Source organism: Atractosteus spatula, chromosome 20 (assembly GCF_055471065.1).
Source record: "Atractosteus spatula isolate fAtrSpa1 chromosome 20, fAtrSpa1.hap1, whole genome shotgun sequence".
In the NCBI taxonomy this organism is placed as follows: Eukaryota; Metazoa; Chordata; class Actinopteri; order Semionotiformes; family Lepisosteidae; genus Atractosteus; species Atractosteus spatula.
Genome location: NC_142725.1, coordinates 14,011,133 through 14,032,758, shown reverse-complemented (window position 1 = coordinate 14,032,758; position 21,626 = coordinate 14,011,133). Strand labels below are relative to the sequence as shown.

The window sequence follows — 21,626 nt, the reverse complement described above, 5'->3', positions numbered from 1 at the left end:
AGAGAAAGAATGAGTAAGAACAAGTACATAAGAGCACAGAGTCTGTCATTGAAATAAATGCATGGCTGTGTAGAATACAAACCCTTCAAGGAAATGACAGCTTTGACACATTTGAAGATGACAGAAACAGAAGTACCGTAGCAGTTCAGTGTTAAACAAGGCACTTAACAACACATCTGGTAAAACAGTACAGTTCAGTTATATCTTGAATGCATCCTTCTGAGAGGACGTCAAAACTAGGAGAAGCAAATCTCAATGCTTGGTTGAGTTTCTGCAAAGATTTTCTAAGTGCCAACTACAAAAAGACAAAAGACCCATCTTTCTTGTCTCTCAGTTTGTTGACATAAATATATAAGCCAAAACTACACTCTTCAATAAGCAATAACTAACACCACATCAAATTCATTTTTTTCAGGCCACCAAAGGCAACACCAGAACTTCACCTACAGTATATTTTAAAGTCTTTTCCATTTTCATTAAAACACCTTTCTGCTTCAAATCAATGCTCTCTGTAAGTATGGGAGCAAAAAAAAAAGGGAATTAAAATAAGGGAAAATGTTACAATTTTCTTTGGAAGAATAAACTGGAAGGCTGTTTAGTGATAGTTATTACTGAGCTCCCCCCACAAAGGTCTCTGGCCTCACAAAACAAAGTACTGTAGGTGAAGACTTCAGAGAAGCAGCATTTCATTATAGTAAATTGATTCATGTGCTTATACAGTATATTCCCAAACATGGTACAGCTGGAAACCAATTATAAGATGGGTATATTTAACTGTTGCTTTTCCTGTCTTGAGAGCTATCTCCTGAGAGACTTCCTGACTCTGAGATTCAATTAAATTTAATGTAATTTAAATTAATCCTAGTATAGCGAGGGAGGAAGGGATGAAGACATTGTCATGAATTCCAGTTCAATCTTAAGTTCTCACAAGCAAGGAAGCAAGAATGTCCACTTTCATCATCTAAAATGTAATTAGCATTACTGTGTTAAAGAACATTTTTTGCTTGCATATTTTGACACAATACATTCCCCTCACATGGACGTTCTAAGAAATATAGATTTTTTTAAACCAAATTTGGATATATTAAGATTTCCTGCAAGCCAGAAAGTACTGTACAGTACAGTGAGGTTATCAATGCTCATCAGTGAGATGATCTCATCAATCTATAAAAAGGCCCAATAGGCCACATCTGATTCTTGATCAATACAGAGATTTCCTCTGCTCTTCTAAAAATGATCATATTTTTCTGGGGAAGAGATTCATTTCAGAGAAAATGCCAAAGTGAAAAATGATCCAAAGGAAGTTCAGCAAAAATAAAAGCTTTCATTTTTTTTTCCAGAAAACTCAGGGAAAAGGGCATTTTTATAAGCAACTGATGTCTTCATTTCGTTTTGATCCCACTACTGATGGCAATGAGTATGAGGAAATCTATCCTTTTCAGCCTGTGGAAGGATTGCTTTCTGAAAGGATCACCTTTGAAAATAAAATCATGTAATACTGTACAGTCAAGATTGATGTTGCCTCTCTGTATCTCTCTTAAAACTGCAAGGGGAAAAACAATGCAAATGCTGTCTTTAATGATGCCAGAGGTCAAAATCCCATTACTGATTATGGAGTCTACTGAACCTGGACATTCAACATATTGACATATATGCACAAACAGGCAAGCTTAAGGTGATTGGGGCAGCTGTCACGATCACAACATTTCAGTGAAAGCACTGCCCTCACATCAGAACAAAAACAAAAATGCAATTCTGTACTGTTACAGACATCGACACCTATTTCCCTCCATGCAAGTTTAACCAAAGCAAATATACAAATAATTCAGCATGGATAACAATGACAGCTTGGCCTAAATTGAAATACTGAAATAATGAAATATTCAATAGCCTACATCAGAGCATGAGAAAAATCCCTTCTAATTCATACAGTACTGTATGTACCGATGCGCACGCCTTAAGAAAAAAAATAAAGGATGATCTGAAATGATACCCAATGGCCCAATAATAATCAAAGAATGAACACTTCATAAATTCTACCCAATGAAGTGAAGAGAAACAATATTGAAAGTGTAAATATACATAAATGAATACCTAGGAGAATACCTAGAACTGAAACACTTTTTAATGACAGCAATGATAGCTATACAGGTTTGAGAATCAACACAATGTGTACCTCCAGTAAAACTGTCAGATCAAAAACTATAAGATCATTAGTTTGAAGATAAAATCCATCAGTACATAACTATTATGACAAAATTGTCACAATCTGCTCAAAACCAGGTAATAGTAGTTCCAGGTGGCAAATTACCCCACTCTGGTGACTTGCTGAAACATAGAATACTTTCTTTCTCATCTGAATTTCATCTATTAAACTGATTGGTGACACATGCTAATTATAATGAAACCTTGTTAGGGAACTAATGAAGAACATTAATTATATCGGAAGCTTTTATTGATATGGGCATGCACCTGTTTACAAAGCAAAAAAGCTCCACACAAGTTTGAATAAATCTTACATTCTCCACTTTAGTCCTAGAGAGCCGCAGTCCAGTAAGTCTTATTGCATAAAGGTTAAGGCCACACATTATTGATCAGTTAAGCAAGTAATTTGCTCAATTAAGAAATTAAGAATTCTAGCCATTGATGGCTGCAGAGTTGTCTGACTGTTCCAAAAGATCCCTAAATGTCTTAATTTAGAAAACATTACTCATTTAACTGATCACAAATCTTTTTACATACTGTATTTAGAAATTGATGATTTAATTGCTACTAATAAAACCTGCAGGACAGGGGCTCTCCAGGAGCAGAGTGAGATGCACAATAGCTAAGTGAATTCCTGATCACAGTATTTCAGCCCTCTGCACATGTCATTTGGATGTCTGCGATATAGGTTTGTTTCAAACAAAGAAGTAACATCAGATGACACAGCCAGTCCGAAACTACATGGTAAGGCAATGAAGAAGTTAATTTTTTTGTAATTCTGTCATCTCCTAGTCTGAAGAATACGGACAGCCTCAACTTACATCTCCATTCATCAGTTTACAGTCATCCTCAATCTCATCTGCGCTGTCTTCATCCGATACATCGCCTTCCTCCGCGTTCTCATCGATGTTAGGTGGGAGTTTCTTCCCCTGAGAGGTCAAATACACTTCACATCAGCATTCTTCCAGAAACGTGTATTTACACCAATTTATTTTAAATGCAGCAAACCCTCTGAAATAATCACAATTTCACAAACCTATTGTTTTCTTGAAGCCAACATTGAACTTACCTTTAATGAATGTTCTTACTGCTTTGATAAAGCTTTCCAGGTATATAAATTACACTCCAATGTTGAAAATAAAGGTCACACTGTCAGATGTATAATGGATATTGCACAAAACCCGCTCTTTTGGGTCCAAAATAAACTTCAATGTTTTTTTTGCATTTAAATAGCGTATTTGTGTGAAGTCAAATTATCCCATTTAATTTGCCAATCAGTCATATACAGTATTTGGGAAGGTAAGCCATTATGTATACTGCGTTAAGATAAAAAACATTAAATCATAGAAAAACACCTGAAACGACCACGTTATTGCTTTCCAAAACACTAAGCCAAACCCTCGGGACTGGTTTGTGTGCTTTATGATGAACCATTTTTTTAAAAAGCAAAACTGTATACATACTTTTTCATACACTAGACAATTACAAAAACAAAGAAGCTTGATAAACATATTTCATATCATCTAAGACTGCAAAGAAAGCAATATACCACACCTTACCTAGCCACACGCCCCAGTGAACACAATATTTATTGTGATCCTATCTGGTACATTCCAACCTGGACTTAAAAAATACAGACAACAACTACAGTACCTAGTGCTCAAACATAGTATTGATTTATTATATTCCTGGAAGTAGAGACATAAATGGAGCACAGGCTCATTAGGGAAATTTCAGGCTCAGGTACAGTTTAACATGATGACTGACATGAACATAATCGAATACCAGCTCATAACTTGTCAGGGAAAAAAAAAAAGAAAGCGAACCCAATTCCAAAACCAGAACAGGTTGATGAGATTCCAATGTAATTGATCAATTTCAAAAATGACGTGGATCAATTCTGCAGTCTGACAAGGGACGTCTTATTTTGTCACCTTAGTTATAAATCACAGCCTTATAAAATGATGTTTTTCCACTTTTCCACAATCATCTTCAATCACTTTGTCAGCTGCTGTGAAACCCAAATGATATGTTAGAGTCTTCTGACCTCAGTAAAGGGTCTGCCAAGTGTCATCTCTTATAGTAGCAAGAATTTCCAAAATCTGTGCTATTTATGAAGGCATACAGGAGGCTGCAGCACCATACTTAGATATACAACTTTTCTAACCACAAACCTCCTGCCGTTAGTTTGTACTAACCAATATTCTAACTAAAATTAATTTAGGGATTATTTAAGGAGCAATAAGGCTGTTCTAATTCACAAGCAGGCATACTGTATTTTGTAAAAGGGACTTATCTTAGGCGTATGTTGTAAAACAATTTTCAAGGTACAGTAGATGTGCATGTAAATGTTCAGAAATGTAAGGCACTTTGGATAAACTCCTTAACCAATTACATTTATAGTTCTAGAACAGAAGATTTTGTTTCAAAATGAAAATCTGAGTGACGTCTGAAACCCAAGTGTGCAAAAATCCAAGCAGAGATCTTCAAGCTAATGGAATAAGTGACATCTAAAAGCAGTTCAGCGTTGTAGACATGACAACTTTAATGAAACTTCACATTTTCCTAGCAGGTTTAATGATTTTGTTTTCCATCTTCATGACTGGGCAGTGCTGTGGCATATATACAGTATTTTCAGTTTAAAAGGCCTGCCAGATATTTCACACCTTGTGGCTCCGATTAGCAGAAGTGAATGAAATGATTCATACCAGCCTTCCATCTATCAAGAGACAAGGTTCTGTTTTAATGTATTTCATTGCACTGCTATGACAGATTCTTTGCAAGGTGAATATCTGAAAAGGGTCAAATCCGAAAAAGTTCCTTTAGTCTCTCGATTTGCCACAAAAAAACGTTGCTTCCTATTTTACTGAGAATATGGTTACCAGTCACACAAAGATTTGGGTGTGTTCAACTCAATTAGTGTTTTCAAATTCAATCCATACTTTTTTGTATTTAAATGTTACAGCATATATATACTTCAGAGCATCACTTATAATGTTAAACTCACATTCTTTTGGGATTATTCTCCCTTGGAATAAGCTATATCCTCTACAATGGCAAAAAAAAACTAAGAATTGTTACAATATAGTGTGGCCATATTAAAAGTTCTACATCATAAATTGTTGAGGATTTGTATTCAAGCTGACAATCAATCTTTATAAGGCAACGCTTTTCCGTTATTAACTGCTCCGAATATTTAAGAGTGATGCAATTGCAGATGAGTCACATGCCTTGAAAAAGTATGTACCAAAATTCAGTGCTACTACATGCTCTCCTGCTGTGACTATGGCATACAATACCAGTGCTGCAACATATGTGAATGCTTAGGGGTGCATGCAGCTCACAGAGTTCATGGTTAGTTCCTTGCTCACTGACCTATAACTTGTACAGAACAATTTATCAAACCTACCCATTGCCCTACTTAAAATACACAGCTGAACACTGCCCCCTGGGGACAACGGTGTGTTGGTCCTCTTTTAGAACACCCTGTCTGTTCACTTCAGGTGGTGCTACTTTGTCATCAACACCAAAGCAAGATTTAATCTAATCAGCATTTCTTTTTTTGTCATTTATTCTCTGGACCCAGTCTTCTAAACAGTATTACCTTGACTAGAATTTTTCCTTTCAGGGTTTCGGGGGAAGGCAGAAGTCCAGACTCATCCATGTTGACTGAGGACAGATCCAGTTTTTCTCCCAAAACTTCTATTAAATACTGGGCCATCTTCTTCTGCTGAGGTACACTGCAATGGTTCTCTATAGACAGGATGACTGGGTATCTAGAAGAGGAAGATGTATTATTAATATGTAAAAGCTTCCAGAAGCTGAAATGCATTTTTAAGTAAAAATTGACCTCAAGAGTAACTTTGACCAGTATAAGGAACGTAAGAAATTTAGCCTAACTGGGTTTTATCTCCTGCACTCCTAATATTACCAGATCTGTCATGTTTTAACGCTTTACAGTACATGTTAATGCCCAGAAACTTTATTATGAGGAAATAACAGCTTTACAATGGGCTAGGGTCATCCATAATCAAACTGCACCAAATGTGTAAAGAAAATCAGATGCTTCACGCACTAACTCCTGTACTGCATGGCCAGAACGAAGGGCATCTAATTCACATTAGCTGGTTTGTTAAGGATGTGGCCGTAAAAAATACACAATGTGTATTCTTTATGTTGTACATCAGTAGGCTGGTGATGTGTCCCAGGCAGGAATATGTTAATCTATGTTAACAGAGCTCCATCTTCACTTAGACAGCACTGAGCAACTTGACAGACTCATTATGAAGTCACTGGGTACATAATGTTTTGAGAGGAGATGCTCAAACCCTCTTAATAAGACTACTATTAAGCAGAAAACCTGATGATTTCTTCACAGCTTTACTGACAATAGATTTGTTTGATTCATAAGATTATTTCTGACTCACCTAAAATTACTCTGTAAAAGATAACAATACGTTAAGAACATAATTTAGGAAATTTATCAGGAAAGATACTGACCCATGACCCATTCTTCAGATGCTTGACCTACCCTGCTATTACACAGCATAACTCTAGGGAAGGAAGATGAATCCATATAACCGAACTACAAAATGGCAGGCTACAGAGAGCTTCCAATAACACTGCTCATTAACTGTGAAAAGCAAATGCACTTGTTTGGGATGTGGGCATTACACACTCACTGCAGATTCAGTTCACTAGGGTGCAAGACATAAAGCAACTTAAATCAAATTTCATCTACATATCTTATAAGGGAAACGGAACATTTCCATAAATGAGGAAAATACATCTTTTTGTCTCTCCCTGTACTGTATTATACTCAGGGAATAATATCCATATTACAAAATGGCTATGGCAGAATTCACATGGGTATTTAAAAGATGTCCAGAGACATACTCACGGGTTTTTTACAAAAGCATATTTGTTGATGGTTTCAATGACGTCTTTGAAAAGGATTTTTGAAGTTAAGGTGTAGCCATGGTGGACAATCGGTTCACCATCCTGGCCGTCCCAACAGTCCACTTTAAGAAAACAGGAGAAAAGTTTAAAATGGATTTACTCCTTGAAGGAAGAAAAAAAACAATCTCTACATTACCAAAAAAAGTCAAATTTTTAACATGCAGAACTAATCACAAGACAAATGCTACTGAGGTAGACCTCAGTTCAAAGCATTCAATCATAATTTTAGAGGGGGCTTCTGCCTTTTCCTGAGCACTACTGTATGTGACTTTCTGAAGACTTTCAAAAAGTAAAACAGTCCAGGAAAATTAGTACTTGTGAGGAACCCTTTCCAGGATGGGGCTGAAGGAAACTTGTCCTGAGCTTCAATAAATATGAACTTCAATAAATACTGGAGGTTGTACAAGTAGGCTATTTTGAAGTTTCTCCTCCATTACAGTTGACGATTCTTAGGCCATGTGGAGAACATTCAGCCACACTGAACATGCCTTTTTGAAAAAGCACAATATCGGCATGCTTCCACATTCTGGAGAAACAAGTGTCCTGGGAAAAGAAATCCATGGAAGGAAATTTTGAGGTGGAGAAGAATTTTCACCCCAAAAAGATCTCGTCTCACCTTCCACACAGCGGCAGCCAGCCTGGAGTACCCAGGCGTACATGTCAACCCTCGACTGAGACATGAGCTGGTCTCCCATCAGGTATGTGTTGTGAGAGGAGGCAATGAAATAGTTGCACAGGGACTGGGTCATGTCCTGATTCACCTCGTAATGGTCTGGGTTGAAGATATCCCCAGCAGGGCTGCGCATATAGTTGGTAAACCCTGGAAAGGCAAAAAAAAAGTAACGAACAAATCAATAAAAGCTGACATTAATCAATCAGTGCTGTCTAACTTGAGTGGAGCTCTACTGTATTTCTAGGGCTGTAAGTGTGGCAGAATTGGCTTCTTCACTACTCAATCAGGAAAAGTAATTGGACTTTTATTACAGAGTTTAAAGTAAAATGGAATACAAATATGATGGGTAAGTTATCCCTCCAAGGGAATTATAACAAATTGATGAAACAAAAGCTGGATTTGGGAAGTTCTGGGAACTACAGCTTCTTACCGTCAATCCCCAGGACTCCTTGACTCTGGTTCTCAGGACATGGTTCAAACTTGTTCACAATCTCCAGGCAGTGTTCTTTTGTTACACTGGTCATCTATGGAAAAGTTAAAAAAAAAACTGAATATTCACACTTGCTAACTGCAATGTATTAAATTAAAAAAAAACAGAATTCTAACAGATAAGAATTACAAAACATAAAAAACAGCACATAATAAAGCTAAGCTTGAGACAAGTGTTCTCCCACACAATGTCTGCACTGCAATCTGATTTTCCACCCCAACAGCTGGCGTTTTTAAACAGCCGATTGGTCGATCAGATGCCTATCCTTGTCAATCAATGTCACATCTTTTAAGAGTCACATGGTGCCAGATGCTTAGCTTCACTCTCAATCTATTTTTTCACAATAGGTCAACCATTGGCATTGCTAAGCCTAAAAGGGAACTTTGCTTAAGTAGCTTGGTGGGCTTATCGCTTCTGCAACTGACAGCAATACTTTCTGATCAGGCATGAAAAAAAACAAAGAAAGAGTATATTTTATTGCCTCCGCTGTTTACTTTCTGCAGCTCTAATTCTGGATTAAACTGTAACTTTAAAAATCAGCCCTACATTAAATTTTTAACAGCAAGCAGATGAAGATAAGCAAAAAAAACACGAGCTAATTATGGTACGTGTATATTTTTTTTAAATATATACAGGTATAGCTCCTTTCCCCTTCAACAGCAGTCAGAGAAAAGGAGGGATTTCCAAGGATTTAGTTTCAGATGATGTCACAGATGAAAAACTACTCAACAAATTACAAACCAAGTCGCAGATTGTGGCTTCGTTTTGGGAAGAAGCTTGAAGCCACTGGCAAAACAAAACCGTCCACAAAATATCAGGTTTGTAATTTGCAACTGTCAGGTGTGGTCAAAGTCTTGGTTCACTCTGAGCCAAAGTTTTATTTGGCTTTCCAAAGGAACAGTAAACAAATTATATCCTTTCCTATTAGAATGAATGTAGTGAAATCTGCTGCAGATTGTTTTTAATGCCATGCACATTATGGACCTTTATGTTTAATTGTTTCATATTTTACCAAAGGCAAAATTGTCATCTGGATTGTCTTGCACACTGTAGGATATTTTATTTAATTTGCATTTTGTAGAAATCAATGCTTTAGATTAAAAAAGAGAAAACAAATACTTTAAAAGTAACAAGCTCTTAGGAAAGTTTTACAAAGGGCACAGCTGTTAATTGCTAATTTTGTAAAAGCAATGAAATAACCCACAGTGATAACACATTTTGCATTAAGATATTATAAAATAACCTAATATGATAACCTTAACAAAACAGGGTTTAATGATGATAAAAGATATCCCAGCTAGTCCCTGACAAGTTTTAAATTGAATTTTATTATATTAACATTAAAGGGAATCTTAATTAGAAGCATAGTGTGCGATTCAGAAAGCCAGGAAACAATATCCATGTGCCCTGTTTAATACACAGTTATACAGAACCTTACAAGTAGTGTGACAGTAACAGTATTCCATTGAGTACAGAGAGCATACAACCTACACAGCATACTGTATAACAATCAGAATAATTCAGAATCAGTTTCAAAGTCTGATTCTAACATGAAAAAGACAGCTGTAGTTTCCAGTGCATAAAGTAATAAACCGTTCCTTTTAATGGCAAGCTATTATAATCAGTATTGATCAAAGTGGTAAAATATCACCATATAGAAAAGGTATATTTAACTCCCCCAGTCTCTATTTCTTTTTAATCTGAACATTTTAAAGTTCAAAATGTTCATTTGTCTTTTCTTCTCACTCCTCAATCATGTGGGGTTGATAAAAAAACTCCACTAAATTAATTGCAAATGAGAAAGCAGTTTTAAAATCTACTTTCAACGTTTTTTCTGAGGAAGAAGGAAGTATCAAACAATGATGCTTCTCATTATTTTGGCTGGTCCTCAGAGCATAAAAACCACCACTAATGATCTTCCTTTTGTAACTTTGTTTTCTTCAAATGCTTGCCATCCTCTATAAAAGTTAATAAATGGCAGAACTAGAAACAGCCCACTGAATGCATTTTTAGCAATTTGGTAAACTAATGACCCATGTGCAGCCCAACAGGACTTTCATGCTAACATTACAATATACAATTTTGTGTTTATAGAGGAATCATTAAAATGCGGGCTATTTTGTTTACGCTGCCACAATAGCCTTTATATTGATGCAATGTGACAACGCTAATTGAAATGGTCTTTGAGGCTTAAGCAGTAGCACTTAGCCTTTGGTATAAAGCAATTCTTAAGTCTCAGGGAATCACTCCAGTGGTAAATCAGTGACAGGCCTGTAATACATCCTGTTTTATTATGCCCTAAAGAATCTAAACTAAATGGGAAATTCATCACCTTCTAGCCATCACTAGACAGTGGCAAATTTAAACAATGAGCATATTAGGTCATTTAATATGGCAGGAGTATTCTAAACGTTTCAATATGGGATGTGTGCATTATGATGTGATAAATGATCACATATTTGGTTGTCAGGACACCAAGACATTCTACTCTATTGTTTTGAATTTTATCCTAAAATTAATGCAAAACATCTACCAATCTAAAATGTGCTATGTACTGTATAGCAATGTTGTAATGGCCCTATTCCTTGTACCACATTAAAAAGCTGCATGCATAAGCTTCCTTATAGTTGTGGCTCAGCAATTCTAAACCACATTAGGATAAAGAGCTTAGCTTCCTCTGGAATGTAAAGTTTTATTCTTTAAACCTTCTGATGTACACAAATATATAACTGGCAAGAGGAACATACTAAACATATTAAACATCACTGAATTGAGCCAAGCAGCTATGACAAGATAACACAATTGGGAAATTAAAACAATTATGCAAACAAAAATAGTTATGTGAATACTGTATGTGCACATTTTACAAAGTGTATAAAAAGGCAAAGGTTTAAAATCCTTAATTTCAAGGAGAAATAAAAACATTTACCAAGCCAATTATATTCACTATACCTTGAATTAACAGCCAGTGAGAACCGTGTCGAACGAAATTAAGATGAAATGTGCAGTGATATACCTGAAAATTCCCAGTGCAACAGAGGTAATTATAGTTTTAGTCACGGGCTGCCATGTGATGCAACTCCGATGTGCAGTCACCACAGAACTGCGAAACGGAGTCAAGGTGAGGGAAAAGCATTCTAACGAGCCACATGCACAAAATGGTGCACAAAACGGGGGCGGTGCGGTAGCTCTGTGGCTCAGGATCTGCGCCTTTAGCTGGAAGGTTACCGGTTCATATCCTGCGGCTGGCAGAGGAATCCTGAGAAAGGCCTTCAACCCCAACTGCTCCAGGATGGCTGACCCTGCGCTCTGACCCCCAGCTTCTCTCCCTGTCTGTGTGTCTCATGGAGAGCAAGTTGGGGTATGTGAAAAGACAAATTTCTTATACAAGAAATTGTATATGGCCGATACATTGATCTTATCTTATCTAAATGACAGAAGCCTAAGTACTACTGCAATGTACCTCCTTCAATGACTTTGGACTGAGCTGAGCTGCTCTGAAAAAGTGGCCTAAAGAATGGCTATTAATAGAAATATAAAGAAAAAATGCACAGCTTAAGAGTAACTTCTAAGCATGCTTGAAAATACCATATAGTACTTATACCTTCTACAGTACTGTATGTCTAATAATGTGCACATACTGTACACATAAGATTACATATATTTTTATATTTGTACAAGGCTTCAATTAAAAGCACAGGACATTTCTGACAAAATAATTTTTCCAGCTGCAAGCAGTGAAAGCAGTAAGCTTTTTGTTGTTAAAAAATTTGCAAAAATAGGTATACTTTCCTACTCAATTGCACAGCTGTTTCTGTAAGACAAGGGAACGGTTTTGTGCCTCTATATTTCAGCAAACCTCTTTCTAAGCCAAGACTCTAGAAGATATGCACATGAATGCTGTTAATCATAGGAGATGATACTGTTGGCTAAAAAGGGGGTTTCCCATCTTCCAGTTTAGGATTTCAAATGCATGTTATTGAAAGAGGAATGACAGCCAGATCTAAAATTCTACACGCAATAAGAGAGTGCATGCATCTTAATCCACCCTCAAGCTCCTATCCTATCAATCTACTGGTGTTGCAGTCACTTTTCTTAACTGTTATCTTCTCACTAAGTGAAGTCTCATGGAGACTGCATGTAAATGTTCTGTTAGAAAAGGGTGCTCCACCCTTCTCAGGTCTAAGAGATGACTAGCTTCTCTGGGATTCCTGTCCAAAAATCTGAAGGATCTTCTGCATAGCTGTTTAAAACTAGCATAAACACCTTGACACGTCTTTGTCAGTTTTTACACCTGTTAAAACACTTGCTACCTGACTAAGTTCCTGTCTGTCGCACTCAGAGTTAGAAAATATCAATACATAATCCAAAAAAACATTTGGGAATCAAAACCAGTATAACAAGGGGATTTTGATTTTAAAGATTAGGGAAATTCTTTACAAAATGTAAATCCAAGGTGGAGGGGATTTCAATCCAGTTTTCCATAAGGGCTTATAGAGTCTTCGAACTTAATTTAATAACGTCCTTTGTATTACACAGTAAAACAAGTCATTTACAAGTCTTCAATAGTACCAGGCTTGCTATGTGCAGAGTTTCAAGTTTCCTAGCGGGCCTAGAGGGTGTGATGTATCTCCAGTACTGCAATAGCCTGTCAGTCACAATGCTACACAGTGGCAGACAGAGAAAGCTACACCTGGTTTTCAGGATTCAGTGAGAGACTGGTCCCCTCCTCATGGCTCCAATCTCCCTGAACCATGTCATCATCTTTATTTAAACTCTCGTGTTCTTTTTTTATTAGAACTCAAGACACTACTCTGGATAGTTCACCTTTCTGAAGACAGAAATAAGAGCAATTTTCTGTCTTAAGAGCAGGTGCTTTATTCCATGGTACAATAAGGTGTGCTTTATGAAAGGTTCTTTTTGAGAGCTCTGCAATTCAGATTCTGGTTAAGACCCTTGACTGATCAGTTAAAGAAAATCAGTTTTGTATTACTTTACAAAACAGAAATATAAATAGAATAATAAATAATTCTGAAATGAAGGGTTGATTGGCTGTCACCCATGAAATTGTAGCCACTGGAAGTTGTTTTAGGAGTTAAAACATACACACCAGAGGTCACAAGTGGAAACAACGTGGAAGTGCACTTAAATCTGAGAACAGAAGGCATGTCTTTACCCAATGGGTTGTGGGAGTATGGAACAAATAACCCAACAATCTTGTCCAAGCTGACTGTGAGAAGAAGCTGGATGAGATCCTTGGATAGATTAGCTACCAACTACTGAATGGGACAGATGGGCTGAATGTCCTCCACTTGTTTGTTCCTTTCTTATGCTCTAATATTTTAGCATCTTCTGCAGGAGCTGGCAGCATTTGATTATAAGTATCACAATACATGACGTGATCACTAAGTGTGCCTGATAGCCAGAAACTAACTCACAGGAATTCTAGAGAGATGAACAGTGTTTAATTTAGGGGTAATAGCTTTTGAAAATTACCCTCAGCATCTTTTTAAACACTGATTACAGCAATATTCCTATCACATTTGCTTCTCTAGACACATCTGAGGCAAATATAAACATGTTGAATGAATGAAAATCAATATTTCAGTGTTAAACTCATGAAGTGGCAATTCAAACCAAACCAGATATGCTGATGTGGTTAAATACTGGCAGCGATGTGTGTGAGACGTTTATTTTAATAAGGCTAATCTTATATAATGCAAATTCCCTTTACCTGCACAGATTAAAGAAAACTATACAGACTGGCAGGGAAAAGATGACTTTTTCAAATATACACAGACTACTTTTTCTAGTGGTTTCATAGACCCCAATCAGTAGCAAATTCAGATGACTGAATGTTAGTTCCAGCAAACAAATCAAAGAATCCAGCTAATCGTGGTCTATGAAATCATAACTACACAGTCACAAAGTATGGAAGACACCCTGATAGATATTATTGATATAGGCAATACAGTCTTATTTGAACCTTTATACATACATTGCTTTAAATGAATGACTTTTTGAAAGTTTCAAGCAGAAATTACAGCCATGAAATAATTAAGAGCTCCTTGTCTATGTAATAATGACAGCCTCAAATTTAAACCTGCCAATTCAAAATTACTTAGCAATTCAGCTTTCTCAATGTTTCTCCATATCAACCTGCTCATGTATGTTTATATATGTAAATAACATTTATAATATATATTAGAAATGTATGAGAAAAAGGGTTTATATATAAACAGATTATTTCGCAGTTTCTTGAAATGCAAAGCTCCAGGCTTATAACTAGGTGGGTTTTCAAAAGATACGGCTGTCCTCGCTTTCCATGGTCTTATTCTTTCAGATCAAGGCAGGGGAACCTGATCAACATGGACTTGAGCATATAATCATAATCTGATTTAGGATCTGCCCCTAGCCAACTCTGTTGAAAAAGTCAAGGCAAATATTCATCACGTATTCTGCTCTTAAACTACAGAGCCACTCCGCCAAAGTCAACAAGGTAACAAAAGCCCTGCTAAGCAAACTACAAGAAGCTTTTTTAAATGCACACTCAAATATACAGCACATTGCAATGATGAATCTGCTTACACAGTCATTGTTAATAACAACAACTTTTAACAAGAATTTTAAAGATTTTTAACAATCCTGAGAGAACTGTACTAGTTCAGGCCTAAAACACTATGTACTGTAAGTCAATCGACAGTTTGTTTCCAACTCCTTCACTGTATAAAAACTTTCCTCCAGACTTGTGCCAAAGCATTAGATCTTGTGGAAGTACTGACCTTTTGCTCAATCTCCAGGAAGCGGATCAGATCATCTGTGTCCAGGTGGTCTTTGTGGTTGCTGTAGGTGAGCATGAGTAGGTATAGGTCCCTCCGTGTGGACATCATCTTGTAAAAAGCACAGAACTCCTCAAATCCCAGCGTGCCCTGGTTATCATCTGTATCTGCCTCCTAGAGGAAGTAATAATAATATTTCATATTAAATTCCTTATGTTTATATATCACTTTTCTGGACACACCACTCAAAGTACTTTACAGGTAATGGGGACTCCCCTCCACCACCACCACCAATGTGCAGCATCCACCTGGATGATGCGATGGCAGCCATAGTGTGCCAGTACACTCACCACCCACCAGCTATCAGTGAAGAGGTGAACAGAATGATGAAGCTTAATTTAAATGAAGCTTCAGTGGGTTGCCAATTGTGAGATAAAGGTTGAAATAGCTGCTGGCGAAGTGGGAAAAGATGTAAGGGACAACCTCAACAAATACAAAATGAAATGCAGGATATTTCCAGAACACTGTACACCTGCTAAACAGCTTGGACATCTAAGATGAACCTGAGATCTGAAAATGAAATTAAGGGTATCTGAATGCTTTAAAAAGAAAAAAAAAAAGAAAGGCATGCTTTAAAAGTTTCCCTTACCAAAACGGTTACTATTCTCTCAGGATGGAAGGCCAAAAAAGTTAGGAAATTTGCTCAGAACTGGTTTTGCAAATTGGTGAATCTTTTACCAGGCTTGAAAAATCAGGGCCCGTGCTCAGAAAGCACCCGAGACATTTCAGGAAGAGTATCTTCAAAGATGTTAGAAATTGGCATGTGTTTTATTAATGAGGAACAAGTAGAGGATAATTCCAAGATGCAAAGCAGAAATAAAGAAGAAAAGTCATATTGGAAGAAGAAAAAAAGATGCCATAATATTCTTTTGAACTAAATGGATTAACCTCTACTTGTCCTTTTGTAGATTGGACCTTGACATACAGTAGCTCCCCACTCTTAACAGCTGTACTGGTAATTTAAATACATCAAATTTTTATGAAACTCAGATGCATAGCAGGAGCTCAATATTTTATAGCCATGAGTTGTTACCCTAAGGATGTTCTCTTAACCTTTATAATGAGACAATGACAGAACTGATGAAAACATTAGCAAAAATCATGACCTCAGTGTTGTTACACCTGTAGGATTAAGTATAAAAAGTAATGAAAATCAATTTATTTTCAGCACTTTCCTGACCTACTGACGCGATCACTGCCAGAGCAAATATTGCTCCAACTACTGCTATTTCCTGAGGCTGACAGTATCAAACTCACACCTTGTATCATAAATATTTGAAGAACACAGTTTGTTACATCAATCTACACTTTGCTTTCCCGGTTGAACAGTGTTTGACATTTTCAGTGTAATGCTCTGACAGGAATTGGTAGCTATATGTGTTGTGTTTTTGTGGCAATAACAATGGTCTAATGGCTCCCTACTGTATATGCAGTTCCGTTACTCAGGGAAGGTTACGCAAACATCACATCAAACAAGGATGTGTAAACTTTGACATTCAGTACATTCAACTTTTATTTCTCTAAAAATATCAGAATAGACCCTCAAACAAACTTATGTAGACTTCCATAAAGTCCTGAACTGAATACAAAAAAAAATCAAAATGTTTGATTGCAATCTGTTGTAATCTGGAATCTGGACTGAAAGCCAGAGTTAAGAGTTTATGTCCTGATTAACCCTATAAAAGTCAACAGATCCATAGCAAGTTCATATTTGAAAACCTGGAGAACACTGCTGCTTTTTGAGATCAATGTTCTTGTATATGAAAACAAATACAAGGATACAATGGCTGCAATAAAAAAAGCACAGTATTGACCTGTGTTTGTGAAACCTTAGCACAATCACAAAGTTATTTTCCCTGCTCTTTGCAAAAATGCCATGGGACATAAGCATTTGCCAGAAATAGAAACCAAATCTACTATCACCCGATGGATGGAAACTAAAGGAGAAATGTGCACCTGATCTCTATAGTAACAGCTCAGACTCAACACCTGAGAAATATACACACTGGCCAGAGACCCCTGAAACCATTCACAGTTACAAATCCCCCGTGTGATAAGACTCACCCATACAGTATTCCTTTCTACTTAATGATGACAGCAGATCTCTGTCTGCACACAGTAAATCAATTTGCTGCAATGTATCTTGATTACTTTCTTGAGATCCAGATGCACCAAAGAGATGACACATTAGTAGCCACCAGACAACCCTCTGAACCAGCGGAAAACTGATTTTGAAATTGATTAAACCCCACTCCATTGCTGACTAACATGGAAAATCTTTGATATACAGAATTCGTCGTAAATTTAACTTTTTTTTGTAACTGACAAAGTGCTGCAACTGAAAGAAAATCTGCTCTGTAATTTCAGGAACACAAAATGCCATGAAGGAGGTCACTCCTGTGGCCTAGTCAATGAAGAACTCATTTTCTTACCACTTGTGATTTTCTTTTTCCCCAATATTGACACCGACCTACGTCTATAACAAACTGGCAACACATGAATCATGTGGTCATAAAGCGAAATGATTGAAAACCATTTGGATATACAGTAGAAGGATGGATTCAACTGTTGTAATTCAGTTTTCTCATATTCTAATTTAGCAAGGCAAAATTGTCATCCGATAAGCAACTCCAACTAAGAAACCCCTGGTTGAATACTGTATATTGACACAGTGCAACAGAACTGATGTGTTTTTGGAATATAATATAATCCATTTCCTGACAAAGAAAAAGAAAAGGCAGATTTATCCATACACTGTCTGACATTTTTATAGCTTTCTAAATAATTAAAATATTAAATCATAAAAAAATAAAACTGCTTTTAGGCCTTCAAAATGCATAGCCACAGTTAAGGAAACTACTCCTGCATTTTTGTCATCATTTAAAACCAGGATAAAGATTACAAGCTTGATAATGTGGCTATTAAACTTATAAATATTAGAAAATGGAGAGCTTTGAACGCTAAAAAAAAAACTGCAACACTGCATTGTAGATCTATACTTCATATCTTCGTTCCCGTCAAATCACAACTGCCAGAAATCATTTGGAGGTTCTGACTTTAATTATGACTGCTACAGCACAGACTACAAATAACCCACAAATTGCTCAGTAAACTGGAAGGAAGTGGCTTTGCTGTATAATGCTACATCACTCATCCAGAACTGTGAGGCTGAAAACAATCAGAAACATTCCTGAACTCAGAATGCCTGACACTTTGAAATGGGGCTTTGGTAATATACTGAATGCTATTTACCTGGTGAAAAGTTACAGGTGATGGTGGGATATTCAGTTTAGGAAAGTCACTAACTTTACAGATCACTAACCCACAACAGTATTCCTAAATGTGCTAGGAGTTACTGACACAAAATGCGTTTCTCTCCCATTTACGAGTTTCAAAGATTCAGGCGATACCACGGTAAAACAGAAGGCTGTTCATCATGTCTGACGCATCTAGAGGTCACTCGGGACATTTAACATTTTCTGCCTAAAGAAAGAGAAAAATCTGATGGAGCAGAAATTCTTCATACAGATTCTCACCTCAATAAAACGTAGAAACTGGAAAACAATAACAGAGAGAAAAGGTTTAAATGACTAGACAATGCAAAACTACTGTATACAAGTAGATTTTAAGTCCATTTTGAAAAGAAGGAATGAATAAAAAAACATTCTGGTTGTGGAGCCTTCTTCAGTTTACTCTTGAAAGAAATGTATTATTATAAGGCAAATGAGAGTCTTCAGAGTACAAGGCATATTCTTATTATTGATAGAATATTTTGTCTTCCCTTTGAAGTGCAATATTTAGCTCAGTTTATTCTGACCTCTGTTAGCTACTGTAATACTACTGTTAGCTTCTACACACAACTGAAGATTAAATGGATTTGAAGATCAGTGAAGATGAAATGTCACTGCAATCCAAATGATAACAGATTTCAGCACAAACCTGGTTATGGTCAAAATTAAGTGTTGTTATAGGAGGCCAAAAGGCCTTTGCAAAGCTCATATCGGATATTGTTGCGATATATATATTTCACTAAACAGGCCTTGTTTTACTGGGGGGAGGCCATTACAGGCAATCCTAAAATTCCATTCATTGTAAAATTGAAACAAAATGGGGGCCGCAAGTAAATTACAAGTAATAGGAATTGGTTTTGTGTGTCATGAAGATGGAAATTGGAAAAGGTGAGTTTGTGCAGTACTGAGAATTGGAGGAAGTCTCTGCTAAGAGGACAGTGATGAAGCTAAGGTTCCTTAAAGGAGAAATTAAGAGCATTGAGAGGCTTACGAAGCTAAAGCCCCCAAGCCCAAGGCCCCCAAACGATTCGACGCAAAAACATCCTGGACTTCACTCACTGAGACAGGACTGAGCAACAGTGGAAGCAGTGGCTTCTGTGGACTGCATTACCAAAGGATTATTACAACTGGAGCAAAGTGCTTACCGTGTATTAAAAGTACGGCCATCTGGAACAAATTAGACCATATGTGTTCCCCCATTAATTCTGAGCAAACTTAATGACAAGCAGCCAGTGGTGTTTAAAGACACAAGCTACAGAGGCAAGGAAAAACAGAGAGATGACACCTGTCTGGGGGAGAAGATGGGAGAAGCAAAGCACAGCACATATTGTGATATCTGACAAACTTCAAAGGCCCCTCTGCTCCTCCTGTTTCTCAGCAAAATGCATGAGCAGGCACTAGCCAGCAGTCATGCAGAAAACTGTCTAAAGGTATTTCATACTGCTACGAATGGACTTGACAAGCATTCCTCTACTTTAGTCATCTATTTTTTTTTTAATCTTGCTAAATAAGAATTGAAAAAAAATATTCATGTATAATTTGAAAATTCCTATTAAACTACTGTAATTAGAAACATTTACAAGATCATTTACAAGTGTCTTTTCCTCAGGGGTTTTCCAGATTTTCAGCTTTCTGTTCCCTCTGCAAATCTAGCAGCATGCCATCCCATCAAAATGGGATGGAATGCCCAGCTCAACCTTACAAAAGCCCTGAATGATTTTGGTCACTTGTTTATGCAACAGTCACTTCTACCCAAGTGCTGCTTGAAAGACAGTTTTCTCTTTCTTTGAGAATGTTTTTAATATTGAACATCAGCGCTCTGAAATGATACTCAAGCCTTGCTGTTGAATTGAAAGTAAAACAAACCCAAGCTGAGGAAAACTGTGCAGAGCAGATCGTGTGCATTATGCTGCGAACACTGATTCTGACAGACCCCCTGTAGTGAGGAATTTAATAGGGGACCAAGCAAAAAAAAAAGAGAAAGTCTCAGTTTATTGTTTCATCCAAGTCAAATTAACATCCCAGAACATCTCTCCCCTGAGGTCACGCCAAAGCTGCACACAATAAGATTATATTCAATTTACTTTGTATTAGGATGTGTGCAGAGGAATACTGTTGCAATATTTAGCAGTGACGAATTACTGTATTTTCTGTGTACATCATGAAGTAGCAGAAGGGCACAGGAGTAAGGTGCAGTACACTCCATTGAGGGAAATACTGTAGGTATTATTTCTGCCCTAAAACACAGCCATGCCATCAAAAACTGTCTATGTTTTGTGGGAATCCAAACCCTAACCCTAGCTAAGGGTTTGGCTAGGTTAGGGTTAGGGCTCAGGGATTTGTCAAACACCTTTCACAATCTTCCACTCATTCGATAGGGAAATTCGCTTCTCTGAATCCAAGTATACGTCTGAAAAGACAAAACAACCTTGCCAGAACTAAAAGAACGTATCAAGAATGGTCAAATTAATTTTTGTCAGGTATTCTTTCATTGGAAATGTTGTGTTGAATGGAGTGCTGAATGAATATGGGTTCAGGCTTAAGTGGCGTGAGAGTCAGAAACACCTCATACATGTTGGTTTTATTTGTTAATATGCCTGTGCAGTCAATGCCAATTGCAAGAGTTTGCAAAATGAAATCAGTTTCTGTCAAACTATTGCTTGTAGAGCAATTTAGACAACATTCCCTTTTGGGGCAAAGCACTGTATATAGCCATATATGTAGAAAAAAAATGTTTAGAAAACATTGAAAGAACTGTTTTCCTGGGTATTATTCTGCAAAATGCGAAGGGAAAGCATATACAGCAGTCTCCATCTGTAATACCCGATTACAGTGCATAATACAAGGAATTATTGCTGTTTTGAATTATACTGAACATTCTATTTTTATTATAAATATTTCTTCGCAGCCTGTTCAAGAAATCACCACACATGCGAAATGAACTCGAAGACTACCAGGACAGTAAAAAAGAAAGCGGTAAAACGGATGAAAAGAAAAGCTTATTTTGACGTCTTTTCCTCATTAGCTGAACACTACTTTGTGACGTTCTTTCTTACATGTATTCTGTTATCTTGCCACAGGCTGTGGGTCTCTGCTCTCGGCCACTGGCCAGGGTGCCAACCTGCAAAAGCAACACCTGTGTGAAGACTTTTCGGCAGCAGCGGGAGCAG

At 37.0% G+C, this 21,626-nt stretch overlaps 1 protein-coding gene across 1 annotated transcript in view; it reads right to left on the bottom strand.

The window, feature by feature from the left end:
- Positions 1–21,626, bottom strand: part of plch2a (phospholipase C, eta 2a) — a 72,510-nt gene that overhangs the window by 29,720 nt on the left and 21,164 nt on the right. Inside the window, exons 5-10 of the mRNA XM_088937904.1 lie at positions 15,110–15,280; positions 8,268–8,361; positions 7,781–7,984; positions 7,106–7,226; positions 5,810–5,981; positions 3,027–3,134 (exon numbers count right to left, since the gene is read on the bottom strand). Of these exons, the coding sequence (XP_088794030.1) occupies positions 3,027–3,134; positions 5,810–5,981; positions 7,106–7,226; positions 7,781–7,984; positions 8,268–8,361; positions 15,110–15,280 (870 nt within the window). The remainder of the gene's footprint in view (positions 1–3,026; positions 3,135–5,809; positions 5,982–7,105; positions 7,227–7,780; positions 7,985–8,267; positions 8,362–15,109; positions 15,281–21,626) is intronic.